The following is a 22,703-nucleotide window of genomic DNA, read 5'->3' on the forward strand; positions in this document are numbered from 1 at the left end:
TTTTAGTTGGCTGACAGCTCAACTAACGGGGCCCCAACTAAAAAGTTACCCAACTATTAGGCCCCCAACCAGCGAGTCATGACTGTAATCCGTTTTTACTGACCGCTATTAAATCTTAATGCATTTCTACTGCACTTTGACCACAGAGCTTGCGGCAGGGTAATTATTTATCTAAAAGTAAATAGTGTAGCCTACGAAAACGTACCTTGTGATCCAGAAAGGTTTCTGTCGACCGATTTCAAAACACAAGCATTGAGTAGCTTCCACGGCAAGTCACTACACCACAAAACTGCACTGTTTATGAATATCAACATCTGTTTTCACTGGGGTGCAACTTTACACGATCCATATAGCAGAATGTATTCCTTCCTCCAGATTAATTTTTCCTCCTGAAGACTAGCCTGAAGATTCTTCCGATTCAAAGCCTTCCCAGATGGTCTACGCTAACTGCTTCTCTATCATCAAAACTCCCAAAATGATAACTGCTATCATTAAACGATTTGTCCTATCATCAACGTATAGTCCAGTTTATGATAGCACGAATAATAACTAAATCATATGCTGTACCATTGATGTATGATACCGTTTTATTCGGGAGTAACTTTAAATTATTATAGAACTATTGAAAAACAATCGAATCAATTAGTCACTAATAAAGCTAATGTTCACTTATTGTACGAACTATATGGGCTTGATTTCTATTGTAAAAAGTAACAATATATCTAATAAAGTGTTATATGTTAATAATATTTACCATGTAATGAATGGTAATTTTCCCGTATGTGGCAACCCTAATCCCACCTAATGCATCTAACAGGAGCCAACATCTATCGTGTATCCACAATGGAATCCTTTGTGGATACACAAATGTTTACATACAAGATGTTGGATTCTTAAACATGGCGGCCTCGCACCTTTTTTAATCCGGGCAGGTTTACTATATACAGCGCACCACTGCCGAAGTTAGGTCCGGCGCATGGATTTGGAGAAAAATCTAACTTCGTCAGTCGAAAACTCCGATTTTCAACTAAATTGAGAATATTCAAGGACACATAATTTATAGCCTTCTACACATACAAACTTGCATTTTAAAAATAGTTCCCGGGCACCAAAAATGATGAAATTTTGGATTTCGACTAAATTTTGGACGGAGATTCCGATTGATTACTATGCACGAATATATTCTGGCCTGCTTACTCTCACACGAAATTTGACATTTGAGCGGTGTCGGCACCTCTCAAACGTCAAATTTTCTGTGGGAGTAAGCAGGCCAGCCTAAATTCGTGCAGTGGACCATTATGCAATAATCTGGATACCCCTAAAGAGCCCAATGCATTGGGACGTGATAACCATAATTGGGTTGTTTAGTGAATAAAATATTGCCATTTTCTTTACCCTAATCGAAAGAGCTCATTTTTCTGCGTATAACGTAATTTTATTGCGTTCCAATTCTTTTGTTTTGATGGTTAAATAAACAAAACAGTTTTAATTTCCGTAGATAGATTGACAGTTCAATCGCTAAAGTGACAGTTCGCCCCGAACAAAAAAATTTCCCCATACAAACTTTAAATGCATTTTAAAAATAGTTCCCGGGCACCAAAAATGATGAAATTTTGGATTTCGACTAAATTTTGGATGCAGATTCCGATTATGCAGTAATCTGTATACCCCTAAAGAACCCAATTATTTTCTCTGCACCCATCGTGTCCTTTTTCTCGCTCACTTCCCCTACGTTTTGAAAAATCTACTGTGGCACTTTCTCCCTCGCGGCTTTGTCTCGCTCTCTCGCGTGAGAGTTTGTTGATTATCGCGTTTTTGACGTTCGAAGGAAAACAACAACAAAACTTTTCCTCAGCCGTGCGTGTGAATCAGCTTTCTCGTGTGCAACTGTTGCAAAAATCGAACATTTTCCGGTGAAAAATCGTGTTAATCGCGTTGCAAAATGGTGGAATCCGTAGCGGACGACAGCAAAACCCACCCGGACCCAACGGACGACGGGCCACAGAACGTGCTGGACGCGTTCGACTCCAAGGACAAGGCGAGGGTGTTGGAGCTGATTGGGCAGCTGCCGGGTGGCGGGTTGCTAACGGAAGATTGGTTCGAGGAAGCCTATGAAGAGTATTCGGAACTGCTGGGGAAGTATCAGGAACAGCCGCACCTGCTGGACGGCAGTCTGGAGGAGTTGGTGCAGGTGATTCTGGGGTACATATTGGACGGGGAGCAGAGCCGGGTGGTGAAGCATCGAGCGGCCAAGTATTTGTACCAGATCAGTAAGGTGCGGACTTTCAAGGCGTTTTTGAAGTATTTGCCACACGAGATTCGGCACTTGAGCTTTGTGCTGGGGTATTTGGAGCAGCAGGATCTGGAGGACTGGAAAAATTGGGAGACGCGATTTGTGTGCTTGTTGTGGCTGTCGATTCTGGTGCTGAATCCTTTCGATTTGAGCCGGTTGGACAGTGACGAGGGCGGGAAGAGCACAATGGAGAGGATTTACGAAGTTTGTAAGGTAAATTGCTTGAAGGATGATAGTTGTACTCCGGTTGGGGCGTTCTTGACATCAAAGTTCCTCATCCGGAATGACGTGAAGAAAGTCTATCTGGGGGAGTTCCTTGATTGGGCCACTTCTTGTGCGGATATAATTGTGGATCCCAGGATTGGGCCCCTGGCGGGAGTGGCCTGCGTTCTGAAACATGGAAAGCGAGAGGATCTTCTGCCGTATGTGGAAAAACTCGCAGAGTGGGTGCTTCATCTAGATTACGAAAAAATCTCGAAAAATTTCAAGATCTATAAGATTTGCATTAAAATCAGTCAAAGGATCGGATTGGTCCTGCTTCCGCCTCGGATAGCCAAATGGCGCTACCAACGAGGAGCTCGATCATTGCTGAGCAACGTCCAGAAAACGGTTACAATCGCATCCATGCAATCGGAACCGCAAAAACCGGACGAATCTTCCCCGGATGAAGCCGAAGACGATGACGACGATGAAGTTCCAGCGGAAATTGAGGAAATCATCGAGAAGCTTCTGTCCGGCCTGAAAAGTAATTCCACAATCGTCCGTTGGAGTTCGGCCAAAGGAATTGGCCGCATTACGAATCGACTTCCGAAGGCGCTCGGTGACGAAGTCGTTTCCTCCGTCATTGAACTGATTAATCCCCTCGAGCAGGACGACGCCTGGCATGGGGCTTGTCTGGCCCTTGCGGAGTTGGCCAAACGAGGTCTCCTTCTTCCGGCACGTCTGCCGGAAATCGTTCCGCTTCTTCTGCAAGCTCTGGTCTACGACGAAATCCAGGGTTACCGGACAGTAGGTCAGAACATTCGTGACGCCGCCTGCTACATGAGTTGGGCCTTCGCCCGGGCCTATCATCCGGCGATTCTGCAACCGTTCGTGGAACGTATCGCTTCCGCTCTCCTGGTGACGGCGGTTTTCGATAGGGAAATCAACTGTCGGCGGGCGGCGTCCGCCGCGTTTCAGGAGAGCGTTGGGCGGTTGGGGAATTTTCCCCACGGGATCGACATTCTTACGATGGCGGATTTCTTCTCGGTGGCAGTGAGGAGCAATGCCTTCCTGCAGATTAGCGATTTCATTGCGCAGTTCGAGGAGTATCGGCAGAAGTTGATAGGTGAGTTGTTAAACTAATGTAATTGGTTAGGCTGACAGACAATGTTTAGAAGCGAAACACTTAATGCTTATGATTAGTAGTTATTCTACTTTCTGAATTATTCTAATTTTTCTCGTTTCAGATCACTTGATCGCGAAGAAAATCAACCATTGGGACACCAACATCCGGGAGTTATCGGCCCAAGCGCTCAGCAACTTGGCCAAGCGCGATCCGCTTTACATGAGAAATGTGATCCTTCCGAAGCTGTTCGACCTAACGGAAACGACCGATCTGAATGCCCGCCACGGAGCAACGTTGGCCATTGGGGAGATTATCCTATCGCTGAAACGACTTCAGCACAAGCAAGGAGAAGAAGACGAAACGTTCATTCCGTCGCAGGTGCGGGAAAGAGCTGGTCAGCTGGTGATCAAATTCCGTCAGCGAGGGCAGTTCAAAGGGATGAGTGGAACGTACATGAAGCATGGATGTGCTAGTTTTATTAAGAACTGTAGCGATGCAGAACTTTGGTTGACACCGGAACAGATTGGTGAGTATACTGCAGAAATCGCATTTACGAACAATAACGAATTGAAAATCAGAGTACAATGCTTTTGGCGACCTTCACCTGCCGATTTCTCTGTTTTGTGATTTACCTGCCTTACTTCCTGGGACACGAAGTAGCTTTACTTCCGCGCCGAGCATAGTACACCAATTTTGTCGGTCTTGGCATTGGTCGATGTTCTTCCAAAATTCTCCCAGAATTTTCTCCACTATTCCTTCAGAGAATGTTTTTCAGAATTGCTTGAGGAATCTGGGGTTTCTCTTCTGAGCTCCCTCGAGGTATTCTTGTCGGAATTCCTCCAGTGATTCCTGCAGAGTTTGCTTGAGGAATTCCTCACGAAGTGTCCTCCGGAATTCCCTCAATAACTCGTTCAGGAATCTATTCAGAGATTCCTCCTGAGACTCCTCCCGTGATTCCATCAGGGATTCTTCTTCTCGCAATATCTCCTGGGAGTCCTCGTAGAATCCTTCTCAGAATATCCTCTGCGACGCCTTCATTTGTTTTGAGAATTTCTTCACTGTTTTCTCCGAAAATTCCCTCCGTGATTCCTGCAGTGCTTCCTCTCAGGATTAATCCTAGGATTTCTATTACGTCTTCTCCATAGATTCTACCTGGAATTAGCCTCAGTATTCCTTCTGGAATTTTTCGCAGTCTTCCTCCATGGGTTTTGCCCGATATTCTTCTAGGGATTTATTCGGTGTTCGCCCAAGTGTTCTTTTTGAGGTTCCTTCTGGTATTTCACCAGGGATTCATACCGGAGTATTCGTTGTTCAGGAGATTCTCCCGAAGAAATCCTGCAAGGATTCCTTCAGGGGCTTGTCCAGATGTTACTCCAGTGATTCCTCTCAGAGTTGCTCCATAAATTCTACCCAGAATTTCTCCTGATTGTTCTCCGTGGACTCATTCCGGGTTTCTAGGAATTCTTCCGAGAATTCTCAGAGAGTTTACCCGTGAATCCATCCCAGAATTGCTTCTTTCAGAGATTATTCTTTTCAATATTTTTCCAACGGATTCTACCCGAGATTTCTCCTGGATTTTCCTTCAGAGCTTTCTTCCATGGTTTATTTTCTTTAATTTTTTTTCTTCATGATTTCTTTCATCATTTTCTCCGGTATCCCTGGAGGAGTTCCTGGAGGAATCCTTGGAGGAGTTCCTGGAGGAATCCTTGGAGGAGTTCCTGGAGGAATCCTTGGAGGAATTCCTGGAGGAATCCTTGGAGGAATTCCTGGAAGAATCTCTGGAGGAGTTCCTGGAGGAATCCCTGGAGGAGTTCCTGGAGCAATCTCTGGAGGAATTCCTGGAAGAATCCCTGGAGGAATTCCTGGAGGAATCCCTGGAGGAATTCCTGGAGGAATCCCTGGAGGAATTCCTGGAGGAATTCCTGGAGGAATCCCTGGAGGAATTCCTGGAGGAATTCCTGGAGGAATCCCCGGAGGAATTCCTGGAGGAATCCCCGGAGGAATTCCTGGAGGAATCCCCGGAGGAATTCCTGGAGGAATCCCCGGAGGAATTCCTGGAGGAATCCCCGGAGGAATTCCTGGAGGAATCCCCGGAGGAATTCCTGGAGGAATCCCCGGAGGAATTCCTGGAGGAATCCCCGGAGGAATTCCTGGAGGAATCCCCGGAGGAATTCCTGGAGGAATCCCCGGAGGAATTCCTGGAGGAATCCCCGGAGGAATTCCTGGAGGAATCCCCGGAGGAATTCCTGGAGGAATCCCCGGAGGAATTCCTGGAGGAATCCCCGGAGGAATTCCTGGAGGAATCCCCGGAGGAATTCCTGGAGGAATCCCCGGAGGAATTCCTGGAGGAATCCCCGGAGGAATTCCTGGAGGAATCCCCGGAGGAATTCCTGGAGGAATCCCCGGAGGAATTCCTGGAGGAATCCCCGGAGGAATTCCTGGAGGAATCCCCGGAGGAATTCCTGGAGGAATCCCCGGAGGAATTCCTGGAGGAATCCCCGGAGGAATTCCTGGAGGAATCCCCGGAGGAATTCCTGGAGGAATCCCCGGAGGAATTCCTGGAGGAATCCCCGGAGGAATTCCTGGAGGAATCCCCGGAGGAATTCCTGGAGGAATCCCCGGAGGAATTCCTGGAGGAATCCCCGGAGGAATTCCTGGAGGAATCCCCGGAGGAATTCCTGGAGGAATCCCCGGAGGAATTCCTGGAGGAATCCCCGGAGGAATTCCTGGAGGAATCCCCGGAGGAATTCCTGGAGGAATCCCCGGAGGAATTCCTGGAGGAATCCCCGGAGGAATTCCTGGAGGAATCCCCGGAGGAATTCCTGGAGGAATCCCCGGAGGAATTCCTGGAGGAATCCCCGGAGGAATTCCTGGAGGAATCCCCGGAGGAATTCCTGGAGGAATCCCCGGAGGAATTCCTGGAGGAATCCCCGGAGGAATTCCTGGAGGAATCCCCGGAGGAATTCCTGGAGGAATCCCCGGAGGAATTCCTGGAGGAATCCCCGGAGGAATTCCTGGAGGAATCCCCGGAGGAATTCCTGGAGGAATCCCCGGAGGAATTCCTGGAGGAATCCCCGGAGGAATTCCTGGAGGAATCCCCGGAGGAATTCCTGGAGGAATCCCCGGAGGAATTCCTGGAGGAATCCCCGGAGGAATTCCTGGAGGAATCCCCGGAGGAATTCCTGGAGGAATCCCCGGAGGAATTCCTGGAGGAATCCCCGGAGGAATTCCTGGAGGAATCCCCGGAGGAATTCCTGGAGGAATCCCCGGAGGAATTCCTGGAGGAATCCCCGGAGGAATTCCTGGAGGAATCCCCGGAGGAATTCCTGGAGGAATCCCCGGAGGAATTCCTGGAGGAATCCCCGGAGGAATTCCTGGAGGAATCCCCGGAGGAATTCCTGGAGGAATCCCCGGAGGAATTCCTGGAGGAATCCCCGGAGGAATTCCTGGAGGAATCCCCGGAGGAATTCCTGGAGGAATCCCCGGAGGAATTCCTGGAGGAATCCCCGGAGGAATTCCTGGAGGAATCCCCGGAGGAATTCCTGGAGGAATCCCCGGAGGAATTCCTGGAGGAATCCCCGGAGGAATTCCTGGAGGAATCCCCGGAGGAATTCCTGGAGGAATCCCCGGAGGAATTCCTGGAGGAATCCCCGGAGGAATTCCTGGAGGAATCCCCGGAGGAATTCCTGGAGGAATCCCCGGAGGAATTCCTGGAGGAATCCCCGGAGGAATTCCTGGAGGAATCCCCGGAGGAATTCCTGGAGGAATCCCCGGAGGAATTCCTGGAGGAATCCCCGGAGGAATTCCTGGAGGAATCCCCGGAGGAATTCCTGGAGGAATCCCCGGAGGAATTCCTGGAGGAATCCCCGGAGGAATTCCTGGAGGAATCCCCGGAGGAATTCCTGGAGGAATCCCCGGAGGAATTCCTGGAGGAATCCCCGGAGGAATTCCTGGAGGAATCCCCGGAGGAATTCCTGGAGGAATCCCCGGAGGAATTCCTGGAGGAATCCCCGGAGGAATTCCTGGAGGAATCCCCGGAGGAATTCCTGGAGGAATCCCCGGAGGAATTCCTGGAGGAATCCCCGGAGGAATTCCTGGAGGAATCCCCGGAGGAATTCCTGGAGGAATCCCCGGAGGAATTCCTGGAGGAATCCCCGGAGGAATTCCTGGAGGAATCCCCGGAGGAATTCCTGGAGGAATCCCCGGAGGAATTCCTGGAGGAATCCCCGGAGGAATTCCTGGAGGAATCCCCGGAGGAATTCCTGGAGGAATCCCCGGAGGAATTCCTGGAGGAATCCCCGGAGGAATTCCTGGAGGAATCCCGGAGGAATTCCTGGAGGAATCCCCGGAGGAATTCCTGGAGGAATCCCTGGAGGAATCCCTGGAGGAATTCCTGGAGGAATTCCTGGAGGAATCCCTGGAGGAATTCCTGGAGGAATCCCTGGAGGAATCCCTGGAGGAATTCCTGGAGGAATCCCTGGAGGAATCCCTGGAGGAATTCCTGGAGGAATCCCTGGAGGAATTCCTGGAGGAATCCCTGGAGGAATTCCTGGAGGAATCCCTGGTGGAATTCCTGGAGGAATCCCTGGTGGAATTCCTGGAGGAAACCCTGGTGGAATTCCTGGAGGAATCCCTGGTGGAATTCCTGGAGGAATCCCTGGTGGAATTCCTGGAGGAATCCCTGGTGGAATTCCTGGAGGAATCCCTGGTGGAATTCCTGAAGGAATCCCTGGTGGAATTCCTGGAGGAATCCCTGGAGGAATTTCTGGAGAAATCCCTGGTGGAATTCCTGGAGGAATCCCTGGTGGAGTTCCTGGAGGAATCCCTGGTGGAATTCCTGGAGAAATCCCTGGTGGAATTCCTGGAGGAATCCCTGGTGGAATTCCTGGAGGAATCCCTGGAAGAGTTCTTGGAGGAATCCCTGGAAGAGTTCTTGGAGGAATCCCTGGAAGAGTTCTTGGAGGAATCCCTGGAGGAATTCCTGGAGGAATTCCTGGTGGAATTCCTGGAAGAATTCCTGGAGGAATCCCTGGTGGAATTCCTGGAGGAATCCCTGGAGGAATTCCTGGAGGAATCCCTGGAGGAATTTCTGGAGGAATCCCTGGAGGAATCCCTGGAGGAATTCCTGGAGGAATCCCTGGAGGAATTCCTGGAGGAATCCCTGGAGGAATTCCTGGAGGAATCCCTGGAGGAATTCCTGGAGGAATCCCTGGTGGAATTCCTGGAGGAATCCCTGGTGGAATTCCTGGAGGAATCCCTGGTGGAATTCCTGGAGGAATCCCTGGAAGAGTTCTTGGAGGAATCCCTGGAAGAGTTCTTGGAGGAATCCCTGGAAGAGTTCTTGGAGGAATCCCTGGAGGAATTCCTGGAGGAATTCCTGGAGGAATTCCTGGAAGAATTCCTGGAAGAATTCCTGGAGGAATCCCTGGTGGAATTCCTGGAGGAATCCCTGGTGGAATTCCTGGAGGAATCCCTGGAGGAATTCCTGGAGGAATCCCTGGAGGAATTTCTGGAGGAATCCCTGGAGGAATCCCTGGAGGAATTCCTGGAGGAATCCCTGGAGGAATTCCTGGAGGAATCCCTGGAGGAATTCCTGGAGGAATCCCTGGTGGAATTCCTGGAGGAATCCCTGGTGGAATTCCTGGAGGAATCCCTGGTGGAATTCCTGGAGGAATCCCTGGTGGAATTCCTGGAGGAATCCCTGGTGGAATTCCTGGAGGAATCCCTGGAGGAATTCCTGGAGGAATCCCTGGTGGAATTCCTGGAGGAATCCCTGGTGGAATTCCTGGAGGAATCCCTGGTGGAATTCCTGGAGGAATCCCTGGTGGAATTCCTGAAGGAATCCCTGGTGGAATTCCTGGAGGAATCCCTGGAGGAATTTCTGGAGAAATCCCTGGTGGAATTCCTGGAGGAATCCCTGGTGGAGTTCCTGGAGGAATCCCTGGTGGAATTCCTGGAGAAATCCCTGGTGGAATTCCTGGAGGAATCCCTGGTGGAATTCCTGGAGGAATCCCTGGTGGAATTCCTGGAGGAATCCCTGGAAGAGTTCTTGGAGGAATCCCTGGAAGAGTTCTTGGAGGAATCCCTGGAAGAGTTCTTTGAGGAATCCCTGGAGGAATTCCTGGAGGAATTCCTGGAGGAATTCCTGGAAGAATTCCTGGAAGAATTCCTGGAGGAATCCCTGGTGGAATTCCTGGAGGAATCCCTGGTGGAATTCCTGGAGGAATCCCTGGAGGAATTCCTGGAGGAATCCCTGGAGGAATTCCTGGAGGAATCCCTGGAGGAATCCCTGGAGGAATTCCTGGAGGAATCCCTGGAGAAATTCCTGGAGGAATCCCTGGAGGAATTCCTGGAGAAATCCGTGGAGGAATCCCTGGAGGAATTCGTAGAGGAATTCCTGGAGGAATATTTACTGGGAATTTTTGAAGTAATATATGGAGATTAAATTTCTGAAATAATACTTGCAGAGAGATCTATAAAGGATATCTGGTCAAATTCTTATGGGGATCCTTGAAGAAGTTCCTAAAGGAATCGTCGCAGAAAGCGCTGGAACAATCACTGGAGGAACCTTTAAAGATGTCCCATGACGAATTCTCGGAGGAACGTCTAAAGTAATTTTCGAAGGACTCACTGAACGAAGCTATTGGAAACTCCTGATAAAATTCGTCGATACATCCTTACAGAAGTATTTGTACAAAACTGAATGAAATGAACCGTGAGAGGAATTCCTCAAGCATTTCTTGGAACAAGCCCTGAAACAATCACTATCAGAACCCTGCAAACGTCCATGGAGGAATTCACGAAGGAGAAATTCCTGTAGAAGTCCCTGGAGTTGGGGGAATTTCTGAAGAAGTCACTGGTTAAGTTCCTGAAGAAATTCCTGGATGTATTTATGAAGGTGTCTCTGGAGGAATTCATAAAGAAATCGCTCCCCCATGCCTTCCTCTGGCTACGATTATGTCCGTACATTATTCCGATCTATGCTTTTCTGCGCTTCAGCAATCATTTTCCAATGACAAAACGAGATATACTTTATTTGCCGATCTGTGCATTTGTATCTTCGTTAACTACCTATTTAAAAAGTTCTTATTGTAAAATCCTAAATCCTCTTTCAGAATCCTGGCAGCTGCTCTTGGACGAGTGCATCATAGACGAGAAGACAACCACCCGCGAACTGGCCATCAGCGCTTTCTCCTCATTCTGCACTACCTACTACCGCAACGAAGACCCGTCCAAACTTACCGCCCTTATCGACAACTACCTGCAGGACCTACGGGAAACCCAGATGGAGCACAAATCACAGGGAATCGCTGCCGCACTCGGATCCCTGCCGAAGTTTATGCTGCTGCTGAGGTTGAAGGAAATTCTGGCAACCTTGGACGATAAAACCGTGCTGCCGGAGATGTTCGCCGTCGGGTACAACCATTCCGAGATGAGACGCGACTGCATCCGAGGGCTTGCCAACATCGTACAAACGATTGGATTCGATTCGGGTGATGCGTTGGATCTGGACAAGGTCTACAGCATCTACCTGAGGGCTTTGGAGGAGTACGCCATCGATAACCGTGGCGATATCGGATCGTGGGTTCGGGAAGCTGGAGTTAACGCGTTGCACCAATTCTTGACTACATGCCCGGCGGAGCTCCTGAAACCGGAGCAGGTTCAGCGAGCTCTAGTTGCTATAGCGAAGCAGTCCGTGGAGCGAATTGACAAAATCCGAGCTGTGGCCGGGAAGATCTTCGTTTCGTTGATCTACCATGAACCGGAGATTCCCCACATAAACCACAGAGAAGAACTGAAGAAGATCTTCCCCCAGGATACCACGGAAATTCTGTGGCTATTTCCACATCACACATTCCCGCTGTTGATTCAGCTTCTGAACTTCCCGGAGTACCTAATCAGCATAGCTGGAGGGCTTATTCTTTCGGTAGGTGCCCCAACGGAGTCCCTCCATAGCTGTGCTTCGAAAGTGATGAACGAATACCTAAAAACCCATCAGTCCCTCGTCCCCCAATTCGGAGCTACCGTTCAGAGGATCCTCCAAGAGAAAGCCTCAAAAGACCCCCTGGTCATGTCCTCGACGTTCCAGTTCATATCTGAACTGCTTTCGTCCTCCTCGAATTCAACTCTGCTCCTCACCGACGAAGCATCCGACTTCCCAGAGGCCATCTTTGCGCTGATGAACGACCTCATCGCCCACAGCAAGAAGCACCTCAACTCCATTCCAGCCTATTGCGCCCTCATGCTAGCTCCGAAAATCTGCAAGCGAGTCCTAAGCAAACTGGTCATGTATCTGGGCATGCTGTGCGTCAACATCCGGCGCGAAACGGCCCTCAAGATGTACGAAACGCTGCTGGTCTATGGCGATCAGACGGTCATTCCGGAGGAGAATCTGGACGATGTGTTGGCGTGTCTGAGTGAGGAAAAGTGGGACGGAGAGCTGGAAGAAGCCAGGCGGATCCGGAATCGGCTCTGTGAACTGATGGGGATCAAGGCACCGGTGGCGCGGGTTAAGAAGTAGGGCGCCGGATCCGTTGAGGAGTTTTCATTTGCACAATGCATTTAACTATTTATTAACGATTGATGTAGTCTAACTTTATGCTTACATGCTTTTTTAATGGAAAGCGCCTTACGACACCCAGTGATGATGCACGTTTGAATGGAATATAACCCACACGCTAACGGAAAAGCTTTGTAAAATGTCTCTCGTGTTGGTATTGTGGACATACCCGAAAAATCCATCCGGCGCGTCGTACAGTTTCACAGAATGTGTTGCTCAAGTATTGACAGTTTTTATCAAATGCTGATCTCCAGAAAGTACTGTAGAAGGTCAAGACGTTACCCAATAGCATACCGACATTATTTTCTTCATTATTTATACGCTGTTCAAGAGATCTTGGACGCTTTCAAATCTTCGTTAGCTGTGATAACTGTAAAGAATGAGACAATTGACCAAACACTGTTTAACGAATGGTATGTAGACTTGAGAGTCTGGAACTTTCAGGGATAGCACTGTCCCACAAGGTTCGATTATGTATCTTGGTGATCTGGTTTTGCAGTAAACATCTTGAGGGATGAGATTTTTGAGACCCATATGGGATATCCGTCTTTTGGAATGGTCCTTTTTGGGTTCTAGAACATGGCTGTGTGCCGCCAAAGCGTGAAAGCGAAGATGGAGACGCATGGTACTTTGTCTGGTTTGCTCTGGCTGTTGCTGGGGACAGTGCTGAAAAATTCATTTCGTCATATCTGAATTCAATCACCTACCGAAAAATGCAAATGATATTCACCGTGAATATCATTTGTCATTTTTTAAAGGTAGTCCGTGACATTTACCTTAAATATTCGAAAAATAGCGGTTTTTCCGTGACTTTCTTGCAGAACTGGTCCAGCCGCACAAGTTTTTCATATACCATATTCTCAGGTTCAGCTTCTAAAATGAGCTGTAGGTGGTTGAATTTAGATATGACGAAATGAGCACTGGCTGGGGTAGCAGTCACAGAGGTCAGTAGCGCAAAGAATAGGCTGAATAGCGTGAAATGGGATCGCATTTTCAATAGAACGGATCTTGCTATCAACAGTATGCACGAAGTTAAAAATGCTACTCGTTGTTCATAAAGAGTGAGTAAACAAGAAATGAGTACCGATTGGAGGACAAGAAAAACTCCAGGGGTAGGATTTTTTTTTTCTATTTGCAAGAAATTATCATTGGCGCACGCTACGTACAACTAAATGCGCTATACTTCAAATGTTATTCCCTAGGATTGTAGGTTTGGACCTCTAGTTTCAGAATCTGTACGGTTTAAAATATTTCATCTTGGGTTTTTTGATATTTTTGAATTTATTCCTATTTTTCCATACAAATGTCGAAAAAAGTCATTTTAACCCGTAAACACCCGGGACGATCTACTTTTGGCAGAAATGCAATATCTTCTTTGTTTTTAAACTACGCTAACGCCAACGCTAACGCTAAATGCAATATCTTTTTTGTTTTTTAAACATTTTTTCCTGGAATGTTTTGTATAGTCTAGGGGAATAGTTGTGCTAAGAATTACATGGTACCTCCCTCTTTGCACCTTCCCCTTTTTGCTGGTAGCTAAATACATGACTTTCTTTTGGATTTTTTATAAATTCTACATGTTTTCACTCAAATTTCATCTTTTTGCTAATCATCAATAGTTTTCACTGATCCTTGACATGCAATGTATTACTACTTATCATAGTCTGTTGAAGTTTTGATCCCAGAGCTATTCTAAGGCAACAGTTGTCTGAAGTTGTCCCAGGAGTATTTTCTTGAGGAATTTCTGAAGGTTTCCTGAAGAATCTTGGAGGTATTCATGAAGAAATTGGTGGTAGATTTTTTGGATGAATTCTTGAAGGAATTTCTTGGAAAAATCCTTGCAGGTATTTGTGGAGATATTTCTGAAGGGATTCTTGGCAGAAGTTATAGAGGGACCCTTGTTAAATTCTTGGGAAAGGTACTGTAGGTTTTTTTGGCGGAATTCCTGGAAGAATTCTTGGAGGAATTCTTGGATGAATACTTGGAGAAATTTATTGAGGAATTATTGGTGAAAATCCTGGAGGAATTCTTGGGGGGAATTCCTGAAGATATTATTAGAAGAATACCCGAAGAACTTTCTGGTGGAATTCCAGGAAGAATTTATCAAGGAATTCCTGACAGAGTTCCTGGAGTAATTCCTGAAGGAGTTCCTTGAGTAATTTTGGGAGGAATTTTGCAGTAATTCTTCCGAAATTCTGTAGGAATTTCTGAGGATATCTCTGAAGGAATTCTCGTTCAAATTCTTAGAGTAATCTCAGGATTTTTTTCTTGTGGAATTACTAAAGGTTTCCTGACGGATCCTGGAGGTATTTATGAAGGAATTTCTGGAGAAACTCTTGAAATTTCATAAAAAAAATCCATGGAGGAATTACTGGAGGATATCCTGAAGTAATTTCTGTTGGAATTCCTTGGATTATTTCTTCACGAATTTCTAGAGAAATGTCTGAAAGTAATCTCGGATGAATCTCTGGAGTAATTTTTGGAAAAATTTCTGGAAGATTACCTGCGGATTACTGGAGAAATTCTTTGAGGAATTCCTGAAGAAACTCTTGGAGGAATTCCTGGAGAAATGTTTGGAGAATTTCTTAGCCGAATTCTATGAGGAATTCCTGGAGAAGTTGGTGGAAGAATACCTAGAGGGATTCTTTGAGGGTTTCTTGGCAGAATTAGACAGAAATTCGGAGAAATTCTTGTAGAAATTCCTGGTGGAATTCTTGATTATTTACTTGAGGGATTCTTGTAGGAATTTCTGGTAGAATACTTGGAGGAACTCCTGGAAGAATTTTCGAGGAATTTCTTGAAAAATTCCTGGAAGAATTACAAGAAATACATCGGGTCTATTTGAATACCAGTGGACACCAAAATAGCAACACATGGAGATACACGCAATATTATGAGGTGCAACAGACACAATCGTAAAAGAATTATAGTGATAGAGTGAACAGAAACAAGAGTAGAGCATGTAGACCTTGAAGGTCCTAATTCCAAAAAAGTTTGGAAAGCCTGGAATACCCCATGAAAGTACCAAAAGCATTGTAGTTGTACACTACTCCATCAGCAGTATAGACTACATCCCACGAATATTTTTTACAATTAAAGCATGATACAGTATGTAGACATCGTAGCCCAAACTTCAAAGTGTTTTGGAGGCCATTTGTATTTCACGGAATGTCCAACTACCACAATATCGAGTTGCTTGTCTAGTGTTTTTTTTTTCGAGGTTTCCTTCAGGAATTTCTCCAGAGATTCATTATTTCTGCACGTATTCCTTCTGAAATTATTCGAAGTATTTCTGCAGGAATGTCTCCCAGAAATTATATCAGAAAATTTTAATAGAGATTATTAAAAAAAATAATCAAGGAATTGCTTATAAAATTTTGTACAAAAAATCCTTTAGGACTCCATCCAAGCCCAGAAATTACTGCAGACATGGATATCTTCAGATTTTTTATCCAGGGATTGCTACTAAAATTTTTCCAGGAATTCGCTAAGAAAGCTCTCCTGAGATTTTCTTCAGAAATAATTATTGGAATTTCTCCAAGGATTCCTCCAGGATTTCATTATCCCAGAAGTTCCTCCAGGAATTCAGAAATTACTACGGTAATTTCTCTAGAATTTTTCCAGGAAATCTCCAGGTATTCCTTCAGATATGCCCCTCGAACTCCTCCTGGATTTTATCCAAGAATTATTGCTAGAATTCCGCCAGGGATTCCTGCATGAATTTCTCCTGAGATTCCTCTAGAAATTCCTTCAAGGATTTCTTCAGAAATTCTCTAGGAAATCCTCTTGGGATTCCTTAATAAATTCCCCCAGGAATTCCTCCCGGAATTTATCCAGAAATTATTCCACGTATTCCTCCAGGCATTTCTCCAGGGGCTCCTCCAGAAATTACTCCAAGAGTTCCTCCAGGAATTGCCCTGGGTATTTGTTTAGGAATTCTTCCAGGAATTTCTGCAGAAATTCTTTTACAAATTCCTACAATTTCTCCAGGAATTTCTCCAGGGATTTCTCCAGGGACTCCTCCATAAATTCTTTCAGGAATTTCTTCAGGAATTCCTACAGGATTTTTCCAGAATTCTTCCAGGGCGTTCTCCAGGAATTTATCCAGCAATTCCTCCTCCAGAGATTTCTCCAGAAATTCCATCAGGATTTTTTTAAAGGATTCCTCCAGGAATTCCTCAAGAGGTTTCTTCAAATTTTTCTACAGAGATTCTTCCCAGAACTCTTCTAGGGAATCCTCCAGTAATTCATCTAGGGATTCCTTCAGGTATTCCTCCATGGTTCCCTCCAGGTATTCCTGCAGGAATTCATTTAGGAATTCATCCACGGATTCATTCAGGAATTCCTCCAAGGATTTCTCTAGGAATTCATCTAGGGATTGCTCCGGGAATTCTTCCAGAGATTCCTCCCAGCATTCCTCTAGATATTCCACCAGCCTTCATCCAGGAATTTCTCCAGGGATGCTTCCTGAAAATCCTGTAGTTATTCCTTTAGAAATTCCTCCAGTGATTTCTCCAAGAATATCACATATAGGGTGTTTGTGTACGGTTTTTGTGTTTTGTTATCATACTGTTTTCACGAGGAATCCCTGGAGAAATTCCCGGAGGAATGCACGAAGGAATGCCTGGAGAAATCCCTAGAGGGTTCCCTTGAGTAAATCCTAGAGAAATTTCTGAAGGAATGCCTGGAAGAATGCCTGGAGGAATGCCTAGAAAAAATCCTAGAGGAGGCCTTGGAGTAATTCCTGGAGGGACACCTGGGCACATACCTGTAGGAATTCTGGAGGATTTCTTGGGGAGCGAATCCCTGGAGGATTTCTTGGGTAGTCCCTGGTGCAATTCTTGGAGAAACACCTGCAGAAATTCCAGGAGGAACCCCTGGATAAGTTCATGGATGAATGCTTGGAGGAATTCCTGGAGGAATAGGCCGTGTCGATTTTTGCAAAATTGCGAATACACAAACCCGAATAGTCACAAATGGTTGCAAATGGACCCAAATGAAGCCCTGCAAAATAAAAAAAATCTAAAAAATCGGTAAGCTAGTCCGCAGTCGACTTGAAGTTTTATATGGGAATTTCAATTTTTCAGTATGGGGAAATGCAACTTTTCAAACTTTTGAAGAAAAAGGCACTTTAAAGCAACTCTAAAAATCCGCTCCCCCCCTGAAGATTTAGTGCATATATTAGTGAACATTTTGTTAGAAGACAACTTTTTAGTAGCACTTCAGATAAGGGCGTTATTAAATTTCAAAACAATGGACATTTTATTCGCATGATTTCTAATTTCTTTAATTGGCATCACTGCATGTTTTGCGTGTGGAAGAGGGTGGTAACAGCCATCTGCGGCGTCACCACCCGCCGCTGGCTGGATGGAGACGCAAGTACCTTATAAAACTGGGATAGTTTGGATTGTAAATATTATTGCGATTTTACTTCATAAAAACTTGGTATCTTCGGCAAAGTTGTTAGCATGGTCAAGAGCTGTCCAGTGATGAACTGAATCATTGGTAAATCCATCGCTGGGCGGCGCTAGTGTGCATACAAACTGCATGCAAAAGTATAAACGTATATGCGTGTATCTCTATAACGTGATAATTTAAGTAGGTGGTGCCTTCGACAAATTTGTTGGCTGGGCCACGGGCTATCCAGTGACGAACCCAATACAGTCTAGACTCCTACTACACGGTTGGTTCGGGGGTGTAGTAGGAATCCGTGCTGTAGGAATCCCAGAACTTATGGGATTTCGCCTAATTGGGGGTGAGAGCGAATATCTCAGGAGTATTACAAGATAGCACCATACTTTCTTTGGAAAAGTTGTAGTACTAGAAAAGATCTACCACGCAATGCGAACTAACATCCATTTAATTGGCAATTTGGCCGATAGAGGCGCTATGTAGAAGTGGTTGCTTATGTTCACTCGACAGTAGAAGCACTCATAAGTTATCACATGCGATATCTCAAGATCTACTTGATTTGGAACAATGTGGTCTTTGGCAAAGTTGTTCAGTAGGTCAAGAATAACCTGGCGATTCACCATTTAGTTCGTGATTTCGCCGCCAGGTGGTGCTAGTTGTCAAGTAAAATTTTAAACTTCTCTAGCTCGCGATCCAGAGCAGGTAGAAAAGTGTCGTCTTTGGCAAAGTTCTTTAGGAAATCAAAACCTATCTGATGATTCTCCAATTAGTTTGTGATTTCACCGCTAGGTGGCGCTAGTTGTTGAGAAAATTTTAAACTTCTCTAGCTCGCGATCCAGAGCAGATAGAAAAATGTCGTCTTTGGCAAAGTTCTTTAGGAAATCAAAACCTATCTGATGATTCTCCAATTAGTTTGAGATTTCACCGCTAGTTGGCGCTAGTTGTCAAGTAAAAATTTAAACTTCTCTAGCTCGCGATCCAGACCAGATAGAAAAGTGCCGTCTTTGGCAAAGTTCTTTAGGAAGTCAAAACCTATCTGGTGATTCAACATTTAGTTGGTGATGTTGCCACTAGGTGGCGCTAGTTGTCAAGTAAAATTTTAAACTTCTCTAGCTCGGGATCCAGAGCAGATAGAAAAGTGTCGTCTTTGGCAAAGTTCTTTAGGAAGTCAAAACCTGTCTGGTGATTCAACATTTAGTTGGTGATTTCGCCGCTAGCTGGCGATTGTCGTCAAGTAAAGTTTCAAACTTCTCTATCTCGGGATCTGGAGCAGATTGAAGTGTCGTTTTCGGCAAAGTTCTTCAGGAAGTGAAGAGCTATCTGGTGATTCAACATACAGTTGGTGATTTCACCGCTAAGTGGCACTAGTTGTCAAGTAAAATTTTAAAGTTCTTCAGTTCGCGACCCGGAGCAAATAGAAGAGGGTCGTCTTCGGCAAAGTTCTTCAGGAAGTCAAGAGCTATCTGGTGATTCACCAATTAGTTTTTGATTTCGCCGCTAGGTGGTGCTAGTCGTCAAGTGAAATTTCAAACTTCTCAATCTCGTGATCTAGAGCAGATAGAAAAGTGACATCTGCATTGATATAACTAATCAGCGTTATGGATCGGTGATAAGTACGAACTGAAAATTTTACCGATACTGGTGTAAATAGAAAAATGTCATGACATATTTTCCATGCACTTCCATGACATTTTCCATCCCTGCTCTTGACCTCCTGAAGAAAGCTACCGGAGACAGCATTCTTATATCTGTTTTTTATCCCGAGTACTTGCTTAGCGCCACCTAGCGACGGAATTACAATTTATTGACTCACTACATTGATCTTGACTTTCTGAAGAACTTTGCCAAAAACGGCACTCTTCTATTTGCTCTGGATCTCGAGCTAGAGAAGTTCAAAACTATATTCGTTACCTAGCGCCACCTATCGGCGAGATCAGCAACTAATTGTTGAACATCAGATTGCTCTTGCTTTTCTGAGGAACTATGCCGAAAACAGCACTCTTTCATCCGCTTTGGATCCCGAGATAGATAAGATAAAAGCTTCACTTATCTATTAGCGCCACCTAGTGGCAAAACCATCAACAAATTCAGGTTTGACAATCGTCACCGTCCGAGCTGAAATTTCGACGACGAGAAAGAAAACGAGGCAGTAATCGTTACCCGTTTCATATTGGACGTCTATTTTCTGCAGCGAATCGAAATATTGCAATGCAACATTATCATAATTATCATACTACTAGAAGTTTAAAATTTTACTTGACAACTAGCGCCACCTAGCGGCGAAATGACAAACTAATTGTCAATAAACTAGATAGATCTTGACTTCCTGAAGAACTTTGCCGAAGACGACACTTTTCTATCTGCTTTGGATCGCGAGCTGGAGAAGTTTGAAACTTTACTTGACAACTAGCGCAACCTAGCAGCGAAACCACCAACTAAATGTTGAATCACCAGATAGGTCTTGACATTCTGAAGAACTTTTCCGAAGACGACACTTTTCTATCTGCTCTGGATCCGAAATAGAGAAGTTGGAAACTTAACTTGACACCTAGCGCCATCAGCGGCGAAATCACAAACTAAATGTAAAGTCACAGCTCTTGACTTCCTGAATATTTCGCCGTTAGATGGGTTTTGATTTCCTAAAGAACTTTGCCAAAGACGGCACTTTTCTATCTGGTCTGGATCGCGAGCTAGTGAAGTTTAAATTTTTACTTGACAACTAGCGCCACCTAGCGGTGAAATCACAATCTAATTGGAGAATCATCAGATAGGTTTTGATTTCCTAAAGAACTTTGCCAAAGACGACACTTTTCTACCTGCTCTGGATCGCGAGCTAGAGAAGTTTAAAATTTTACTTGACAACTAGCACCACCTGGCGGCGAAATCACAAACTAAATGGTGAATCGCCAGGTTATTCTTGACCTACTGAACAACTTTGCCAAAGACCACATTGTTCCAAATCAAGTAGATCTTGAGATATCGCATGTGATAACTTATGAGTGCTTCTACTGTCGAGTGAACATAAGCAACCACTTCTACATAGCGCCTCTATCGGCCAAATTGCCAATTAAATGGATGTTAGTTCGCATTGTGTGGTAGATCTTTTCTAGTACAACTTTTCCAAAGAAAGTATGGTGCTATCTTGTAATACTCCTGAGATATTCGCTCACACCCCCAATTAGGCGAAATCCCATAAGTTCTGGGATTCCTACAGCACGGATTCCTACTACACCCCCGAACCAACCGTGTAGTAGGAGTCTAGACTGTATTGGGTTCGTCACTGGATAGCCCGTGGCCCAGCCAACAAATTTGTCGAAGGCACCACCTACTTAAATTATCACGTTATAGAGATACACGCATATACGTTTATACTTTTGCATGCAGTTTGTATGCACACTAGCGCCGCCCAGCGATGGATTTACCAATGATTCAGTTCATCACTGGACAGCTCTTGACCATGCTAACAACTTTGCCGAAGATACCAAGTTTTTATGAAGTAAAATCGCAATAATATTTACAATCCAAACTATCCCAGTTTTATAAGGTACTTGCGTCTCCATCCAGCCAGCGGCGGGTGGTGACGCCGCAGATGGCTGTTACCACCCTCTTCCACACGCAAAACATGCAGTGATGCCAATTAAAGAAATTAGAAATCATGCGAATAAAATGTCCATTGTTTTGAAATTTAATAACGCCCTTATCTGAAGTGCTACTAAAAAGTTGTCTTCTAACAAAATGTTCACTAATATATGCACTAAATCTTCAGGGGGGGAGCGGATTTTTAGAGTTGCTTTAAAGTGCCTTTTTCTTCAAAAGTTTGAAAAGTTGCATTTCCCCATACTGAAAAATTGAAATTCCCATATAAAACTTCAAGTCGACTGCGGACTAGCTTACTTTTAGATTTTTTTTATTTTGCAGGGCTTCATTTGGGTCCATTTGCAACCATTTGTGACTATTCGGGTTTGTGTATTCGCAATTTTGCAAAAATCGACACGGCCTACTGGAGGAATATCTAAAGGAACTTTTGAAGGAGGAATTTTTCGGTTTGTTTGAAAGAATTCCTGGAGAAATCGTTAGAGGAATTCCTGGAAGAATCCCTGCAAGAATCTCTTGAGGAATTTTTGGATTTCTCAGAGGAATACCTGTAAGAATTTCTGGAGGAATCTAATGAGTAGGGACAATGGAAATTCGCGGCAAAATTTGACAAATTTCGCGGGCCAACTCTGATTACCATATTTTTTACCGTAATGTTGAAGAAAACACCAATTTTGCTTGTGAAATTAATAATTTTCTTGGATTTTGTGGGGCGAAATCATAAATCTACAGAAAAGTAACAAAAATCAGAAAAGAAGTAGATGTAAAATGCATTTTACCAGATTCGGAATCGTAAATTATTTTACACTGTTAAAAGTTATCAGCTAATTTACGTATAAAAATTTAAAATTGGCGGAATTTCGAGGTTATTTTCTAAATTTCCTCAGATTTCGCGTTATTTCGCGGGATTTCTTAAGTTTCGCGACCATTGCCCAATTTCGCGGATTTCGCGGCTTCCGCGAAATCGCGAATTTCCATTGTCCCTACTAATGAGGTATCTCAGGAGGATTTTCTAAAGAAATCCCAGAAGGAAGTACTGAAGAAATCGCATAAAGAATTTTTGGAATAATCCTGAAGGAATTTTAAGAAGAGTTCAAGGGGGAACTCCAAGAGGATTCCCTGTAGCAGTTCCTGTAGGAATTCCTGAAAACCCCCAGGATGAATCTCAGAAGCAATCTCAAAAGGTATTCCTAAGGGAATTCTTCAACAATTCCTGTAAGAGTTCATCGATAAACTCCTGGAGGAATTCCTGAATGACTATCAGGTGGAAGTCCAGTTGGAATATCAAAAAGAGTTCCTGGAAGAATCCTTGGAGGAATTTTTAAAATAAACCCTGGAGTTGTTCTTGAAAGAATTCCAGAAAAAAAAATTCCCGAATGAATCCCTGGAGGAACTTTTGAGGAAGTTCCTGAACTACTTAAAGAAACCCGAGGAGGAATCCCGGAAGCAATCCCGTAGGAAATTTCTTAGGAAATCCCAGGCGAGCTTTTTGAACGAATTCCTGGAAGAACTTCTGT

General features: G+C 45.0%; 1 protein-coding gene across 1 annotated transcript; it reads left to right on the forward strand.

Moving 5' to 3' along the window:
• Positions 1-1,826: 1,826 nt before the first annotated feature.
• On the forward strand, positions 1,827-12,310 carry LOC109412773 (tubulin-specific chaperone D). The gene is made up of 3 exons (XM_029865176.2): positions 1,827-3,620; positions 3,742-4,146; positions 10,736-12,310. The coding sequence occupies exons 1-3, from the start codon at positions 1,943-1,945 to the stop codon at positions 12,139-12,141; spliced, it is 3,489 nt and encodes a 1,162-aa protein (XP_029721036.2). The 5' UTR covers positions 1,827-1,942; the 3' UTR covers positions 12,142-12,310.
• The last annotated feature ends 10,393 nt before the right edge of the window (positions 12,311-22,703 follow it).

Source organism: Aedes albopictus, chromosome 3, assembly GCF_035046485.1.
Source record: "Aedes albopictus strain Foshan chromosome 3, AalbF5, whole genome shotgun sequence".
Lineage (NCBI taxonomy): Eukaryota > Metazoa > Arthropoda > Insecta > Diptera > Culicidae > Aedes > Aedes albopictus.

What these genes read in the sequence shown, in the direction of transcription:
- LOC109412773 (XM_029865176.2), top strand. Translation starts at nt 1,943, where the DNA reads ATGGTGGAATCCGTAGCGGACGACAGCAAAACCCACCCGGACCCAACG. An exon ending in GTATCGGCAGAAGTTGATAG is followed by an intron (nt 3,621 to 3,741) that starts GTGAGTTGTTAA and finishes TTCTCGTTTCAG; the next exon opens with ATCACTTGATCGCGAAGAAA. An exon ending in GTTGACACCGGAACAGATTG is followed by an intron (nt 4,147 to 10,735) that starts GTGAGTATACTG and finishes ATCCTCTTTCAG; the next exon opens with AATCCTGGCAGCTGCTCTTG.